We start from the raw sequence: 18,733 nt of genomic DNA, 5'->3' as shown, positions 1-18,733 counted from the left end.
TCTTTTGTAGTCAACTCTATTACGTTTGGTGAAATTTTGGCAACTTTATAGAAAAATCACAAATAAGAAAGTAAAACATTTTATGCTAAAACTTTTTCAAAAAGCTCATGGATTGCTAAATAGATAAGCACAAACAAATTACATGTTTTTCGTTTCATTAGTCAGTCTTAAAAAACAATTCCCTAACAAAAGAGTTGAGCAATTCAAGCGTTATGGATGTGACATTTGCAGTAAATATATTCACATAAGTATATGTTAAGATTATATTGAAATATCTGTTTATATTTTCCAAAACTAACCACAGAGGTATGGGGTCAGAAAAATATCAATCAATAAACATTTTTATTTTAGATTTTAAATGAGCAAAAACCCAAAAGAAACAATGCTCATCAAAAGAATAATAGTTGGCTTTCTATAGAACAAACATGATTGCATTTACTTTATTTGACATTTTTGCTTTTATGAGGAAAAAGCTTTGTTATGGATGTGACGTCTCACCATTATGGATGTGACAGATGTGAAATTGCCACTTGTGTGACTTTGGTAAATCGAATATAATTGTTTGAAAACACTGACATTTTTGATTGTTTTTGCAGTACTGTGAAATACAAGCCTACAAAAAAAAACCTACAAAAGGTTTCGCTATTTTGGTGAAAACTATTTTTTTATGGCAAAGTTCACATTTGCATGGAATTGCTCTTTTACCATATTACAGTAAAAGTCTAAGCTTTAAAACCTTCGACTCACAAGATGGTTCCATCTATTTATGAATAATAGCCAACAGCCCGTGTTCAACACGACTAGAGAAAAGGTGCAGACTTCATTTTCAGATATACACACATTTTATTCAGTTAAGAAAAGATTAATATTGATTCTTAACAAAACTCACGGAACAACTCGTAAAACTCTCCGGATTATAGAAATTTTGGTTTATGGTACATGAAACAACATTCCTTGTAAATGTGCCCATTAAGGCTCCCAGACATCACAGGTCAACAATGTATAAACAATTTAGCAGTAAAATATAATCAGTTTGTTTGTCCTTCTTAAACATGGGAGTATGTTTAAAATATATAAAGCATTTGGTGAGAATATTAGTGTTTTACATTTGGAGAAATGCATACCACTATCAAGCTATCAAACATTTATGACAAGAAATATGTGTAGCTACATGTGGTCATTCATTCGTCACAGAAGAGCCAAGAAAAGAGCCCACTCCAAACGGTACATCTGATTAAAAACTTCACAAGTTGGAAATAATTGTTTCTGATGCTTAAACATCATCTTTGTAATTTCAATTTTGAGTCAAACCCAAAATCGGACAATAAATAGGCCTATTTTATAAGGCAAAGGGCAAGATATCTGATGAAGACATTTCAATTTCCAATCCTTGGATTACATAATAAGGACAAATAAATGTCCTAATACATTTACCCCAATGGATACTTTCTTTCAAAATATTTTCTGGATAAATATTTTTCATAATACTTGAAATTTGCCAGATCATTTACAGGACAACAAAAGTTCAAGGAAGCCAGATAAAGAGCTATGCAATATGAAAAAGAATAATTACGCAGTAATTCATCAACTTTTTTAACTTAAGGAGTTCCTTAGAATAAGCATTAATGATCTCAGCATCATTGCACTGGCATGTAGAATCAATAAAAAAAATTATACCAAAAAATAAATATAAATAATTTAAAAATAAGAATTAACATTTAATAATGTCAGAATATGTTTTTATATGCTCATCATTAATAAACCTATTTTAAAAAGCACTAACCGCAATTAAGTCCATCTTTAACTCGATGAAAAAATTATACATGGAAATTTGTGTGTATTTGACTACCTATAATGATCTGTCAATAACTCATAATCCATCCAGCTTAAAGACAATTATGCAAGTATTTAAATAGCACGTCATCCTAATTTTACAGCCTGCATAGCCCACTGAATCTACTTCTAAAACCAGAACAAAAACTTATTTGGCCAGAAAAATCATGGGTCAACCTATTCATGAGAGAGGGCTGTAATGAGGCACATGGCTGTTTAAATAGTGAACTACCATCCCTCGCCTCTTGAGGCAGACTGAGACTAAATTATCCACCCAATCTGTAGCCTTCAGCATAAACTAATCAGTCCAATACACATCATGAAAAGGAAAGAACACATATTAGTTCAACACACTCTAAGAGATTCTTATTTTGTATGAGTGTACTGTATATAATTCAAATCTTCATTGCACACTAAGAATTTCTGCAAATGCTTTTGTATGTGTTGGCTTATATCTTTTTTTGTTATTTATTTTTTTGGTAACACTTTACGATAAATTTTCATTACTTAATGTTAGTTATTGTACTTAATAACACGAACAAACAATGAACAATACATTTACAGTCACCGGCCGTTTAATTAGGTACACCTTACTAGTACCCGGTGTGGTCTTCTGCTGCTGTAACCCATCCACCTCAAGGTTGGATGTATTGTGCGTTCAGAGATGCTCTTCAGCATACCTCGGTTGTAACGACTCAATTCAATTCAATTCACCTTTATTTGTATAGCGCTTATACAATGTAACGAGTGGTTATCTGAGTTACTGTTGTCTTTCTATCAGCTAGAATAAGTCTGGCCATTCTCCGCTAGCATCAACAAGGCATTTGCGCACACAGAACTGCTGCTCACTGGATATTTTCTCTTTTTCTGACAAATCTCTGTAAACCCTAGAGATGGTTGTGCGTGAAAATCCCAGTAGATCAGCAGTTTCGGAAATACTCAGACAGACCGTCTGGCAACAACAACCATACCACGTTTAAAGTCACTTAAATCACCTGTCTTCCCCATTCTATGCTCGGTTTGAACTGCAGCAGATTGTCTTGACCAAGTCTACATGCCTAAATTCATTGAGTTGCTGCCATGTGATTGGCTGATTATAAATTTGCTCAAACAAGCAATTGGACAGGTGTACCTAATAAAGTGGCCAGTTAGTGTTTTTCAGATGTTAATGCTAGTTAAATGAAGTTGTTCGTTGTTAGTTCTTGTTAACTCACAGTGCAAACTTAACCACAACTTTGGATTTTAAAATTGCACTAGTTAAACTATGATGCTGTACATGAATTGTTCATTCTTAGTTCATGTTAATGAATACATTGACTAACATTCATTAATGGAACATTATTGTAAAATGTGACTGTTGCTTTGATATGCATTGAACAAGATCAACCACTTTTGTGGCTGCCGTCACCGGTGCGCTGAACACGGGCGAGGATGGTTTCGTGAGTTACCCTCCTGCAGTCATTGGCCAGTCCCAAAAAGCACATGAGATCGATGAACGCTTTGGTCACATTCAGCCGACTGCCAAACTCACTTGTGGCATAATCATGGGGGAATGTGTGATGATAGTTGTGGAATCCTTCACCTGAAAATTAAATATAGTTTTTCATATGAATAAAATGCTTATTTCAAATAGATGCTGTTCTTTTGCATTCTATATTCATCCGTAACCCTGTAAAAAGTACAAAGTTTAAAGGTCCTGTGAAATTAAAATAAAGATTTTTAGATGTTAGAATCAGTATGTTTGCTTTAAGGATGTCTATAAGCTAGCGTGCTCCAAAACAGTGTGAAAATTCACCTTTAGAAGATATAAAACCAATAGAAACATTTAAAGCTTGCAGTTTGACACTTCCACCTAAATGGATACATTTTTCACATCAGCTCATATTTTAGTTTCTCAGTTTTTGACCAATCAAATGCTCTGTAGTGTCTGACATGCCCCGCCCCCTTAAAGACGCTTCTCATTTACTTTTCATTTGATGTGCTGAAGCTAAACCACTCCCACTAGCAGAGTAGTGATAAAATGAAATGCTATTTGCTGTTTTTATAAAGGGGAGGAACTACTCTACGTCCCACCCTCTCTTCATGTTGTCAGTTGAGATTACGTCAAACATTGAATAAAAACTGAACATTTTAAAGGGCTTCACAGGACCTTTAAAAAAACAGGCAAAATGTAAAGTAGCTATGGCTGCTTCAGAAACAATGCTTTATGAAGCTTTATGAATTTTTTGCTTCGAATCATTAGCTTGGAGAATGAATCAAGTTTGCAAGGTCACGTGATTTCAGAAAAAGGGGGGTGTTGTTACGTCATCACTGTTTCATAATATTTGGACAATTCTATAATCTAGTGGGCTATTTGTGTAATACAATAAATTCCACATATATCACGTGGCTTCATTCAGTTTCCCCCCCAATGGGCAAATTGCTAAACAGGTTTCACCTGATCGAGTTTGTAGACGTTTCTATGAGATATTTGCAAAATGAAAAGGAATAATAGTTAAAGAGGACCTATTATGCAAAAATCACTTTAATAAGGGGTTTAAACACAGTTTGTGGCAACAGTGTGTGAATATAAGCAGGCTCTAATGCTAAAAATTATTAATTTTACTTGATAAAAAAAAGCTGTCTGCAGAAACACTTTGATATTTTCCCATTGTACATGTCATTAGAGGGGGAAAGCCTACATTAGTGACATCTCTACATCATTAGCATTGAAAGTTAGTCTTGTTTTTGAATCTGCCACTATGCTAACACATTCGTAGCTCCATCCTCCTTTGAAAAGAGCACCATCTCAATTGAATTTAAAGCAACATTCACCAAAATAGCACAATTAGGATTATAACCTAAAAGGGGCAGCTTCAAAATGTTATAAAACATTATTTGGGGTGTATTAGGAGCTGAAACTTCACATACACACCCTAGGAATATCAGAGACTTGTTTTCCATCTTGTAAAAAGGGGTAAAATAGGTCCCCTTTAATTGTCTATTGTTGGCCTGTTTAGCAGAGCCCAACATGGAATAAAACACTATACAAACCTTGAAAATGTAAAAAAGACTGCATATTATGTAAACACATAATAATTAATGATATTAGATCATGAAGTAAGCGCATGTCTAGATTATAATTATATTTTAATGTTCACAATGTGTTTTAAAAGTCAATTCTAATGCATATTTGGCCTGTTTTTGTTGCATTTACATCAATTTGACCACTAGGTGTCCCTAGCATGTGCTGTACCAATGTATTGGTTCAATTATAGCAGAACAGCCATTTCCAAATTAATATTACTTGAATAAATTAAAAGTAACTTCAAACTAGCATATAGTTATTCTGGGGATCATGTGACATTGTGATAATGTAAAGACTGTGGTAATGGCTGTTGAACTTTGACTTCGCTATAAACAAACACATGATAACATTTTAAAATATACTATTAAAGATAGAACAGAATTATTTTACACTGTAAAATTCTTCACAGTATTACATTTGAACTGAGACTTTAATTTTAGTTTTAGCGTGTAAGTGCAATATCTTGTACTTATTTGTGTGATTATTCTTAAACCCTTGTTAATAGTGATACTGATTGCCATTAGCAGATAACTTGACAGCAGATAACTTAGGAAATCAAGGAAGGTCTCATTTCAAGTTGTTACAAGCATTAACAGTAAATACAATTACTGCATTCTAAAAAATGCTTGGATGTTCAAAGCCAAATTTCGAATGAAACAAAGCAGCATTTTTAAAAGTATAGGTGAAAGCTCATTTAAACATGATTTTACAGATTTAATCATTTTTCCTTTACATTATATTACTAATATATATAAAAAATAAATAAATAAGAACAATACAAGTAAGCAAAAAGCACTTACATGCAAAAAATATATATATTTGCTGCTTGTTCAAAATACAACACTATTCTAGAGATTTTTTGGGGGGACAAACTAAGTGTATTCTATGGAACCATGCATTGCTTACAGTGTACTCTATACAGTCCAATAAATGTTAATGTGTGTGTGTGTATATATATATATATATATATATATATATATATATATATATATATATATATATATATATATATATATATATATATATATATATATATATATATATATATATATATATATATATACATACAGTATGACAAGCCTAAAAAATATGAAAATGTGTACCACTGTATCATATAATCCATATAGAAAAGAATGCGATACAATTAATTTAACCTAATTAATTTAACTTAAGTTAACTTATACTTCAACTTCTTCAATCTCACACACACTGAAAAAATTTAAGGTAAGCTGTGATATTTCTCTGAATAATGCAGACTCACATATGTTCATTGTTAGGGAATATCTTGCTACATTTTTCAGTAGCTTGACAGTAGCTCAGCAACTAATGACACAATGTTACTTTTCCAGTAGCTACCTTTTTTTAAGCAAGTAGCGAAGCAGCTTCACAACAGTTACATTCTATTTAGTGAATCATCTCACAAGATCATATACTACTATAGTGCAATACAGCCATCTATTGGTGTATCACACATCTCATGGTTTTACCTTTATTTATTACTGTTATTTTGTAAATAATATTTTTCGAGTAGCATCCGTTGAAATTCAATCCATAAAGTATTCTAACAGTCAGCAATTATCCTGGAGAAAGAACATTATACAAGATCTTCAATACAATTTCTTACAAAAAGGTGCAACTTTTTTGTCACTTTTTTTTTTAGAAAATGCTATCATGTGCTTAATTATTTCGTTATTGCAATGCTGAATTTGTTGCAGTTTTTTCATTTGACTTGACAATAAAAATTTTAAAATATTGTGTAATAAAACATTATGCTTCACCATTACAATTGTATTTGTTTTAAGTGGCAAATATTTTACTTAAAATGAATGCTTATTAAGCTACAGCATCAGAGTAGCTTACCAACTGGCTAATGATCCGGCTTTAAAAAAAAGTGTTTATTATAGTTAGTCCTGGTGAGAATGGCACACTTGGCATTGCTCAAGGATTATCCGAGGACACATCTGCAAACAGCAGCACTTTTGATAAGAATCAAGAAAGACTAAAAGAAAACTTCTATGGAAAAGCCCTTATATGGAGTTTTGGGTCATGTTTTATGCAAAAGACAAGCCTTTTGCACTAGGCATGGGCCGGTATAAGTTTCTGACGGTAACGTTGGATAAAAAAATTTCACGATTTCATGGTTTTTGCATAAAAACAAAACAATCAACACAGGCTCATTGAATATATGTGCTGGACTACATTTTTGAAAACCAGAATATACAGTTAAAGACAGAATTACTAGCCTTCCTGTGGATTTTTCTTCCTTTTTTAAATATTTCCCAAATGTACAGCTTTTTTAAATATACCACCAAACACAGCAAGACATTTTCACAGTATTTTCAATAATTGGTCAATAATTTCTAAAATTTCAATAATTTCAATAGTATTCTCCTCTGGAGAAAGTCTGATTTGTTTTATTTTGGCTAGAATAAAAGCAGTTTTTAAGGTTAACATTACTAGCTGCCTTAAGCAACATTTTAAGCTAATAATTCTGATTTCAACTGTATGTACCCTGGGCTAAGTTTTTTTACCACGATTTCATACTGCTTTTATGGGATTTGTTTCTGAAACCATCCTTTATCGTGAAGGGAAAGCCTGTACACTAGCCGGTGACCTCTCCCACCTGCAGCTTCTCCACGATGGACATCCAGCGTTCTCCGGCGCCTAGATTGCAGCTCTGCACTAGAAGTTTGGCCAGAGGAGAAATGGTCGTGCCCAACTGAGCCTGGTTTCTCTCAAGGTTTTTTTCCTTCACTTTCGTCAATTGGTGAAGTTTGTTTCTCGCTGCTGTCACCACTGGCTTAAATGGTTTGGGACTTGCGGAGCTGCGCATCGATGGATTTGCTCTTCAGTGTTTGGACTTTCAGCAGTGAAAATTAAACCACACTGAACTAAACTAAACTGAACTTCAACTCTGAAAACTGGACTGGCACAGTTTCACTTTACTAGAACTTCTTTGCTAAGCTACTTTGACAAAATCTACATTGTAAAAGTGCCAGAGAAATAAAGATGAACTTAATTAAATTGAATTTATTGACTTTAGCCCCAGTCCACTCTGCTCTTCATTCTAAGACTGATGCCCTTAAACTACCAAGCAAACCGGTCACAACACAAAAGCAGCAATAAGCAGTCAGCGGTAGTGTGGTTTTACACACAAAATGCAAACATATGTACCTGTAAACACATATTTCTTGGTTCTCTAAATGTAGCCCTGGGCACATACTTCCAATGAGCCTGTGTTAAAAAAATCTATGCAATTATTAGTGGATGAGAGTGATTATTCTTACCGATGGCACTGAAGGCAACAAACTTGTTCTCTCTGGGATTGATGTTGTGGTCATAGGGCCTCATTCCCCACATGTGAGCGGCGCTGTTGACCAGCCAGGTTGCATTAAGAACCACAGCGTATCTCAGCAGACAAGGGACCAAGTATGCAGTCCAAAGACTCTCCTCCCAAAAGAACCAAGGTACCAAGGTTGGGATAAGAAAGCACATCACCACCACAGATAACTTGTAATGCCTGGAGACATGAGAAATGTAAAGAATTCAAAACAAACATTTCAATAGGAATTTAATCTTGATTATCATGTGTTGTTTAATGGCACAGTATGTCACAGATATGAATTAACATGAACTGGAGCACAACAAGCAGTTGAAATGCTGATTAACCAGCTAGTTTTGCTTTATCTGTGCTGGACAATCAAGTAAACATGTTTTTAAACTATTACCAAAACACTATTTGTTACAGTCATATGTATATGCTTGTATGTTTTGCTTGTGTGTGCGCACTTTCTCTCTTTCTCTCTTGCTCGCTCGTTCCCTCCCTCTCTCTCTCTCTCTTTGTCAATTCTCAGGATTGCCCACTCCAGTATCCCATTTGTCCGTGAAGACTTCAATCTCCACTCCACCCTGTGACGTCATCACCTTTGCTAACCATCAGGATAGGAGCTCAAAGTTTAAAGGGACGCGAGTGGGGAAGCTTGTTATGCTCTGCTTTCTCTTTGCTTGCTGTTCGTGTGTGTTTTTGGGCTTGTTGTTATGTGCTATGATGCTGATGTGAATTTAGTTATGATTTTGGTCTTGTTCTTGTTTTTGGTCGCTGTTATGGTCTTGTATGTGTATGTGACAATCCCCTGATCTCTGGCGTCAGCCTTCCCCTGGGATTCGAGGAGTTTAGATGTCACGTGACATACACCTCGCATCACGCAGATAACTCCACTGTCTAAACACACTAGTTTAGAAGTGAGCGCCCCCCGCTGTAAGTTTTCTCCGTGTTTTTGGTTACTAGTTTAGTTTTAGTTATAGTGTGAAAACGCTGAAGATGTTTAGTTTGTTTATTATCTATTAGATAGTTTAGATGTTAAATATTAACTAGACTTGGTTTTTTATATTGCTTTCATTTATTTGGTGCCACTTAATTCTTGGTTCCCCCATCCATAATATACACTGATTGATTTATTTTCTTTTGTGAGATCTTGTAAATAATACTTGTTTTGCTGTTTGACTTCTTTCACTATTGTAAATAAATTAACTTATTTTTGCAGTATTTTGGTTGTCGTATAGATATTTTGCCACCAACTCATCACAAAATTTAATCACATTAAATGTTACCTCTTTTAAACCCCAGAGCCAAACTTGAAAGTCGTAACACTATTATTCAAAGTCAAGAGAAGAGTGTTCTTGATTTTAATCATTCCACTAGTGCCAAACGTGTCCTCATGATAGAGTCAGAGATATGTAATGAATATTTTAACCAAAAAAACCTTGATAAAAGTTTATCCTGTCTTGTACACTGGCAGATTTGTTTTTTCAGCACATACTATTTAAATTATTCAAACATGCTGCATTCAGTTGGAATAATCAACATGGCGATCATAATTTATTAATTTCTCTCAGTTGGTCTGTATTTTTCCACGAGTTAACTTATGTATTTTGTTGTTGTGTTGTTGATGGATTCGGATTTCTGCCTTCCAATCCGTCTCAGCATGGATCAATGCTTATCCTTTTTCTCATTACTATGAATAATGAATAAAGTTAACACAATGCTTAATATAAGAATATTCAGTGCATTTGCCTGTCTCTTTGTAACTCTATTTTCAGGAGCCACCAAATTAGGTCAGAGGTCATAGAGATCTCGAGTGGAACTGAAGGGCTGGATGATTAAAAACAACCGTACAACTGTTTTCCTATTTGTATTGCTATGTGTTAATACTGTCTAAAGTGATTTTGATATTATTAATATGTGTTAATTCTGTTTATAGTGATTTTACTTTTTATTCAAGATAGACTTGGGTAGTAAGGATATTATAACTGCCTGAATGTAGATTATACCAGTTTTTAAAAATTTTTGATAAAGACAGCTGAAAGTACACTCAGCCTTGGTTAAGAAACAGATTGTACTTTAAGTGTGTGTGTGTTCTATTTGATTGTAGATCCTTTTTACTGGTCTGGGGTCAGCTCTAAACAGTCTAGTTGATGTATGATGTTTATATGCTTGAGTTATTGTTCAGAGTTGTACGCACACACCCACGTGGAAATTTTCCTAGTCTATCTGTGTTTAACCAATCAGGTTAAAACACCTATATGTATGACACAGTTAATGACGTTATGTGAGAGTATAATTGATGTTGATTTGTGATTGTAAGCAGAGCGGCCTTGGAAGTTATTGCGAGTGTTGAAGCTGGCTTCTGCTGATGAAACTGCAAACTATCTTCAGTAAACTTTATTTATTTGAATCTCTGACTCCGGCTCTTCTTCATCTGACAGACTGACAGTCATTCTTTGGGTTAAAACTGTAAATAATCCCTACATTGTAATTTCTTGTAGTAAGAAAAATGTGCCAATGGCATCAATTTTAAGATTATCCAAATTAAATATTAAACATAAAATTTAATATAAAGCAACACCGACATATATGCTGCTATAAATAGACAAATAATTATGAAAACATTTGTACTTTTTTCAGTGCAAGTTCTGTTCCATGTCAAATGTGTTAGGTCTGCAAAATGAACACTCTGAGCAAAGCTGCATTTTTTTGGTCAAAAACAACAAGGTTGTCAAATATTTTAAAACAACTTTAAATAGCTGTTTTTCACTGTAATATATAGTGCATTTAATTGATTGCAATTCCGTCAAAAGCTTAATTTTCAACACAATTACTCCAGTTTCAGTGTTAGATGTTCCTACAGAAATTCTGCTGATATGTTGATTTGTAGCTTAATAAATATTTCTGATTATGGTTCATTTGAAAACCTTCGCCTGTTTTATATATTTTTTGCCTGTAATATTTTTCTGGAAAATGCTTTTTTCAGAATACTTAATAAAAGTTTAAAAAAACAGAATCAATTAAAAAGTCATCTTCACCTCACTTTTGATCAATTTAATGCATCCTTTCTGAATAAAAGTACTAATACCCTTCTCAAAGAAAGAAACTAACCCCAAACAATTGGATGGTAGCACAGACTATTCATTCATTCATTTTCCTTCAGATTAGTCCTTTATTTATCAGGGATCACCACAGCAGAATGACCAGCATATGTTTTATGCAGCAGATGCCCCTCCAGCAGCAACTCAGTACTGGGAAACACCCACACTCTAACATTCACACATACACTACGGCTAATTTAGTACATCCAATTCACTTACAGCTCATGTGAGGGAAACCAGAGCACCCGGAGGAAACCCACGCGAACACGAGGAGAACATGCAAATTCCACACAGAAATACCAAATGACCCAGCCAGGACTTAAACTAGCAACCTTCTTACTGTGAGGCGACAGTGCTAACCACTGAGCCACCCTAGAACAGTTTAAATTATTATTTTTTTAATTCAATCTAAAAAGAACATACAAAACAAAAATTCTTACTGACCTCCTCTGAAACATTACAACACTGTCTGCTGTTAGATCTCCAAACGTCAACTTGCGTCCTTTATCAATGACTTCTGGGTGTTTACGGACCAGCAGCCAGCCGATGTGAGCGAAGAAGAATCCTCTGCGAGCGTTGTGGGGGTCTGCATCCGTCTCAGAAAACTTGTGATGGACGCGGTGGTCTCTGGCCCACTCATAGATGTCATTCTAAATAGAGATAAACATTAATGTAGCAATTACAAGTGTGATTAATCTCACTATGATCAGTTAAAGGTTGAATCATTAGAATTTTGAAATCATTAGAATTTTAAGCTATAATTAACACACACCGCACACCACAAAACTGCAGCCCCGCCCCTTAAAGGACTTCCACATTTTACAACACCACGTAAATTCCATTTCTGTTTAGTTCAGTTATGACTTTAGTCGAGCTTATGTAGGCCTACAGTTCAAAATTCATGTTTAACTGAATAAATAGTTAGTAAACACAAGTACATCTTATTGAACATCATTTATTTTCATCACCAATTATCATAGTAGAACAGTTTCTCAAGCAGTTTGTGATGCATTTTGGAAACAGGAGATGAGCCCCTAGTCTAATGCGCCACCTGGCTTGAGAAACCTGTTCTCAAAGACTTATTATTTGGGTAGCACACATATTCTGAATCACTTCAGCAGAATTCAAATGAGCCATTTTAATCTAGATTAATTCCAAGATTAATCTAGATTTTAAAAATGTATCTATGCCCACCTATAAAATAAAATCATTTGGCGCGTAAAATTTGCATGGACACTGAAATGGTTGCAATATGGCATCATGCTGCATCTTTCCCAAGGGATTCTGCATATAATACATTCAAATATGAACAAAAAAGGTGATTTACATTTATTTACTGCAATTTACCACCATGCAAAACTAAAAGTTGCATTTCTTTATTTCAGGAATGGTTGCAAGAGGTTGCACCATGACACATTAACCTTTATGATCCTGACAGTAATTTGCAGGTCAGACTGGGGTGGTACCTTTTCAACAGCACAAAAATTCACCATACAGATGAACCATTCTGCAGGTAAATTAGGTACAAACATGTACATTTTGAAAAAGTAGCACCACAGTGAAAACCTTTGTGCCGTTCTTTCTCACAGTAGTTCACAAGTTGAAATTTAAGCAGAGCAAAACACAAAACAACTTCATGTGAGCTTGTGTTTCCAGTTGGCCACAAATGAATGAAACTTTTACAGCCTTTTACAGTACACCTATTACAGGAACAATCCCAGGTGGACATACTGTACCAGGGTTAATTGCTTTTCTAAAGGGCACAATGGTGATCGCTTGGTTCTTGTGGGTTGTGAACCTATTAGCCCAGTTCTTGGACCACAACACCACACCACATCCACCTGAGCTGAATTTACATTCACTGCATTATTTAAAGAGACAATTCAGTCATAAATTAAATTGTATTCACCCTCATATTTGTCAAACCTGTATGAGATTCTAAAACAATAAGAAGATATTTGAAGAATGTTAAGCAGTAGCGGGGCACACATACAGAGCACCGTGTTTTTGAGAATGTGTGCACTATATTGACACTGAGGAGAAGAAACTGTTGAATAAAGTCATTATTTTTGTTCATATTTAATCTAATCGGTCATATTTAATCTTCTTCTTCCATTCACCTCACAGTTCCCTTTTTCCCCCTTGTCACCATGGGGAGCAGAGCCTTCAGCCACTCAGCTCCTCAGCTTTGGAATTCACTACCCCCCTTCATTATCCTGATCTCCATAATCTAAACTCTCTCTTTACAATTTTTATCTAAACTCAAAACACATCTGTTTAGAACAGGCTACTCTCTTTAACTCAACTGCACTTTTTCAAATTGTATTGTATTCTATTGACTTTTATATTGTGTTTTTATTTGTACTGACTGTTACCGCTTTCTTGTACGATGACCTTGAGTGTCAAGAAAGGCACCTTTAAATAAAAGACATTATTAATATTATTTATACATCTTTAGAAAATTTGTATTCCTAAAATGAACAAAGGTCTCTGGTGTTTTGGAATGACATAAGTGTGAATAATTAACAACATAACTATGATTATTGGTTAAACTAACCCTTTAAAGGTGCAGTATGCAAGTTTGACACCCAGTGGTTGAACCAGGTATTGCACGCCTGGTTGAAAACACACGCCAGCGCCGGTTGCCAGATTGATAAAATCAACAGAAGTGTGCCTGACTAACAAACCTAAAGGCTGATTTAAATCGTGGTCTAAATTAAATCAACGGCAGCCAATTGAAGGAATATTTTCCGTTTTAAAAGGAGTTTTTGTTCTAACCAACACCTGGAATTTATATTTTAGAATCGGCTTCTATTTCTTGCAGATGATCAACAGAAAACTGACAATGATCACCTCAAGTACACCTTGTGTGCTTTATTCAGCGTTATATGCTAATAATGTGAGTTTGAATCATAGACTGTAAAATATATGGACGGAGCATCCGTGACGTCACCCATAGGTTTCTGAACACTGCAAAAGAAGCTACAAGTAGGCGCGGCCAACCGTCGCCATTTTGTTCGCGCGTCATCGCACCCACGGCGGGATACCAAACAAGGGCAAAGAGGCGGAGAGTGGGCGGAGCTACAGACGCCCGCTGGCACTTTGCTAAGACCTAGCAGACAAACTTTACTTTGGGAGAAACGCTTGATACTTCATTACCTGCGACTCGTTTGTGTTCTGACCACATGTGCTTGGCTGTACACTATATCAAGAAAGTGTTTAGACTTTCAAAAACACTGTAGTAATACAGTGAGCCACTAAACATTGTTCTTATGACGTTTTTCTACAGGAGGAAAAGGCGAAATACATCCAATCACTTCAGATATAGTGTGTGTTAGTAAATGCAAGACTATTGATGAACTCCAGCATAACACTGTATGATAACTCTTCAGATGACTGTTCTAGAGCCTACAGCTAATCAGTCTGTCACATTCTAGAGTGCTTTACGGGTCTAAAGAAAAATATTAATGATAAATGATCTTAAATAAAACAAATACATTTATAGAGATGGTATACAAGTATATAACTTTACTCACATGGGAAACGAGGCCACGTGAATGGTTTGTGAGCACAATTAAGTGCACACAGCATCCCATATCATCTGATAATTGTAAGAAATAAGTCCAAAAGGCAGCTGACTGTGTAAAGCCACATAAAACAGAACAAAAATACGATGAATATGCCGAGCTCAGTGGCTAATCTGCCGGATTCAGCTGAGGTAAAGTGACGGCGACCAGCGAGACCTAGCTGTCACTCAAGTGGCCACGCCCTTAATTATGCAAACTTAATATAACCTAAAATAAAGGAAACGGATGAGTTATAAAAAAATTCACCCCCCTCACAGTTGTCATGGAGGGTAATAATAGCTATATGAACCAAAATCGTTCTTTGTACCAGGCTGTAAGCACCTTTTTTTCTGTTGTAAATTTGGCCATTCTAACAGTGGGCTCAATTGCAACTTGCTCTATTATGGAGCCAGGACTAGCGGAATTTTGATGAATTGCAGTTTCAGTTACTTCCGTATTGGCTTCCCGAGGGAGAGCGGGAGGTTGCGGCTTGGTTTGAATGCCATTTTACAGGACATCTATTGCCATACTACTGAAAGCACCAGCAGATATTTAACCTCAGATCTTGAAAACCAACACCTAGTGATTCAGCACTTACATTTAATCATGTTAAAGAGGTTTAATACGTTTTAATTAGATTGTAAACCTTACCATTTCGTTGGAGTGCAGTAAGTGCACTACTCTGTGCTTCTGAATGGCTGTATTTAAATTTCTGTCGTATTTCATCTGATGCAAACTGCCGAATTGCTCATCACTGCAAATCTCGTCATGTAGCGTGTTGTCAGGACACGGGGTTACAACGTAACCTGCTCACCTAATGTTTACGTTTGTGATATTTATATTATTTGCTAATTAATAACCACCTCATGTGGAACTCTGAATCTGCGTCTCATTGCGGAGTCTGTTACTGTCCACCGGAGGTCGCAGGAACGCACACTTTTAGAGCCTTCCTGACTAAATGAATGAAATATGCTCTTTTTCATGAAGGCAATCGGGGCTGCAGAAATATAATTGATTAAACTAGCATTGGGTGTGTTAAAAGAACCAAAACAAAGACAGCATTCCGGCATGTAACACATTTTCAAAGCAGAATATCTGCCCTTAGCATTGTATTTCAGATAAACAAGACTGTTCACTTAGCATGTTTCTTAAATACCTGCAAGCATATTATTGTATTTTTATGCTTTAGAAGAGTCAAAAACTTACAGCACCTTAATAACCAGACAGCTGACTAGGTATGGGCGGGAATAAGATTCGATGATATGATAACCTTGAATAAAAATATCATGGTTTCACAGTATTGTGATTACTACTCTAAAATAAGTTCTTTTAAATGTCTACTTAAAAAAGCTGATTTGTTTTTTAAATGTTTCCTAAATCGTAGGCTGACCAGTAGCTTTTGATGTGGATGATCCTTAAATAAATGAAATAGTCTCTGACATCATGTAAAATGAAAAGTTTTAGTGGTTAATTTTAGTGGTAAATCCGTAAATTTTCCAAACTGCGGCACACCTTGAGACTGGTTTTTGTCCCATGGCTACAGCTGACACAGTAGCCATTGACCCAAAATAAGATGTTTTTTTTATGTTCAACCAATAAAAGGTCAGTAATGATGACACCATCAATCCCTGAATTGTTGTACACCACTTCATCACGTTTTACCTGAAAAGCCATAGAGTTTGCAACCGCTAGGAAGATCCGTAATGGCAGTGAGGCTCTGTAGGACCGGTGGCTCCAGAGGCGATGGGCGCCGGCGGTTATTCCTAGAGCACTCACCATGAAACACACTCCCGCTGTCACATTAAGAGAGAAAACAGAACAATATTTAGAAACAAATGAGTCTGGACTGCAACACAGCTTGTATAGTGTGTAACGGTGTGTGTTGCCCTTGAGAGGACAAAATGTCTCGCTGTGTGTTGTCAGACAAGGCTGCAAGGGATGTGGGATACCAGGCCACAGACTGTGAAAAAGGGCACACTGTTATGACCCTGCTCAATTTACAATGGAGCGCCTATTTCGACAGCAATCGTCCTTTGTTTGAAAGAGTGCAATATTATGCGGAGCCGTGATGCCTAAAATGTACAAAACAGTGGAGCATAGTTGTGGCTTTTGGTCGGATTTCAAGTTTTTCACGGGACTGTCTTGCTAGCTCACTCACGCAGACACAAAGTTGCACAAATTCAGCTGAGACAAACTGGCCTGACATATTTTTACATCAGGACAAACAATGACACAACACAATGTATTTGTGTTGGGGCAACCTGAAGGAATTACGCTCACTTATTAGTTTTTACAAATGTAAGTGGCTTGAACTTAAAACAATTAGGTTGTCACAAAAAGAGCTCAAGAATTGTGTTGTTTCAGCTAATTTTTAACAAGTAGCTTGAACAAACATCAAACATAATTTTTGAGTGTAGCTGTATATATATACTATGAAATGTATAGTAAATAATAAACGTTTGAGTTACTAAAGATTTCATATCTAATTCAAACTGATAACTGAAATGAATTGTGTTCATGTCAACAGATGTTAAATGGCAGAATCATCAGATTTCATTTAATTTGATATGTAAAAAGTCACAGCATTGATTACACATTTACTGGACATTTGATAACTTTCACTAAACATAACTGTGAAAGCAACCATTTAACTATTTTCCCCATACATTTACAATGATTAAATATATAAAGATAGATAAATTTATAATGATTATATATATATATATATAGATATAGATAGATAGATAAATATCTGATCATATCTACATTTATACTATATTTGAATTAGTTTCAAAAATACATCTATATCAGGTTTTCATATTTGAAGTGAAATTAGATCAATATATTTAATATAAGTATATATTTTATAGAAGAAACGTACACATCAGTTACTTTAAGAATATTATTGGTTTATAAACTGATTAATATAATAAAAGACAAAACAGAACATCTAAGTTCGTTGCAACTCACCCTGCCTGGTAAGGATGTAGGTCATAGTAGCAACAGCAGCACAGTTTGGATCAATTTAAACAGTTTTAGGTGTGAACAATAGGTTTTTGACAAGAATAGGAATATTGTTTGTTACAAAAATTACAAAACTGACAATAATTTATCATTAGAACCGAAAAATAAAAACGCAATAATCACTGGAACAGTGCGTGCTATTAGAGCGAGTATAAAATGACATGGATCTATTCACAGAATATGCAATAACCACACTTACTCCATATGAGGGTTAAGGAAGAGACAAAAGGAAGAATCGTCAGTCCATAAAGCGCTCCTAGGTGCAATAGAGACATTAATATAACATTTCTCCATACGATTTGTACCGGAGGTCTCGGGCCCGTTTTCTCCACATAAGAATCATCAAAAACATCCTCTGTCGTCGTCGTCGTAGCATCGGCCATTTCTTCTGTGCTCGTGTACTGCCTCCTGCAAAGAAAATGAGATTATATTTTCACGACCGCCGGCGAAGAAGAGCCATCTGTCATTTCGGTTATTATTAATTTAACAGACAAAGCATTCAAACCGCGGATGCAATCAATTCTGCACAAAATGGGTGTGACAATAAACGCAGGCGCTGGAATAAAGGCGCATCTGTCTACTGCATCCCGCTTACCTTGCTTGCGATGCAACCATAAAGAATGATCACAGTATGATTAAAGCGAGAATGCAGAATCTCCCGTCGTCTGGTTTAATTTTTTTGCGTGCCTAAGCCTCTGATTTCGTTTAAAATGATGCAGTTGGGCGAGGCTGCACGGATGCTATCTAGCCCTACCAGTTTCATTGGTTGCCTGGCTATCTGATGCTCTTATGGACGCCATGCACGTTTTCATAACCA

The 18,733-nt window shown here is 35.5% G+C and overlaps 1 protein-coding gene across 1 annotated transcript; it reads right to left on the bottom strand.

The window, feature by feature from the left end:
* Positions 1-823: 823 nt before the first annotated feature.
* scdb (stearoyl-CoA desaturase b) lies at positions 824-18,705 on the bottom strand. The gene is made up of 6 exons (XM_056470584.1): positions 18,512-18,705; positions 18,116-18,324; positions 16,555-16,685; positions 11,771-11,976; positions 8,188-8,420; positions 824-3,415 (listed from the first exon to the last, which is right to left on the bottom strand). The coding sequence occupies exons 1-6, from the start codon at positions 18,529-18,531 to the stop codon at positions 3,216-3,218; spliced, it is 999 nt and encodes a 332-aa protein (XP_056326559.1). The 5' UTR covers positions 18,532-18,705; the 3' UTR covers positions 824-3,215.
* Between the last annotated feature and the right edge of the window lie 28 nt (positions 18,706-18,733).

Source organism: Danio aesculapii, chromosome 13 (assembly GCF_903798145.1).
Source record: "Danio aesculapii chromosome 13, fDanAes4.1, whole genome shotgun sequence".
NCBI lineage: Eukaryota > Metazoa > Chordata > Actinopteri > Cypriniformes > Danionidae > Danio > Danio aesculapii.
Note: the sequence above shows the minus strand (reverse complement) of the source record. Positions and strands in the feature narration are given on the sequence as shown.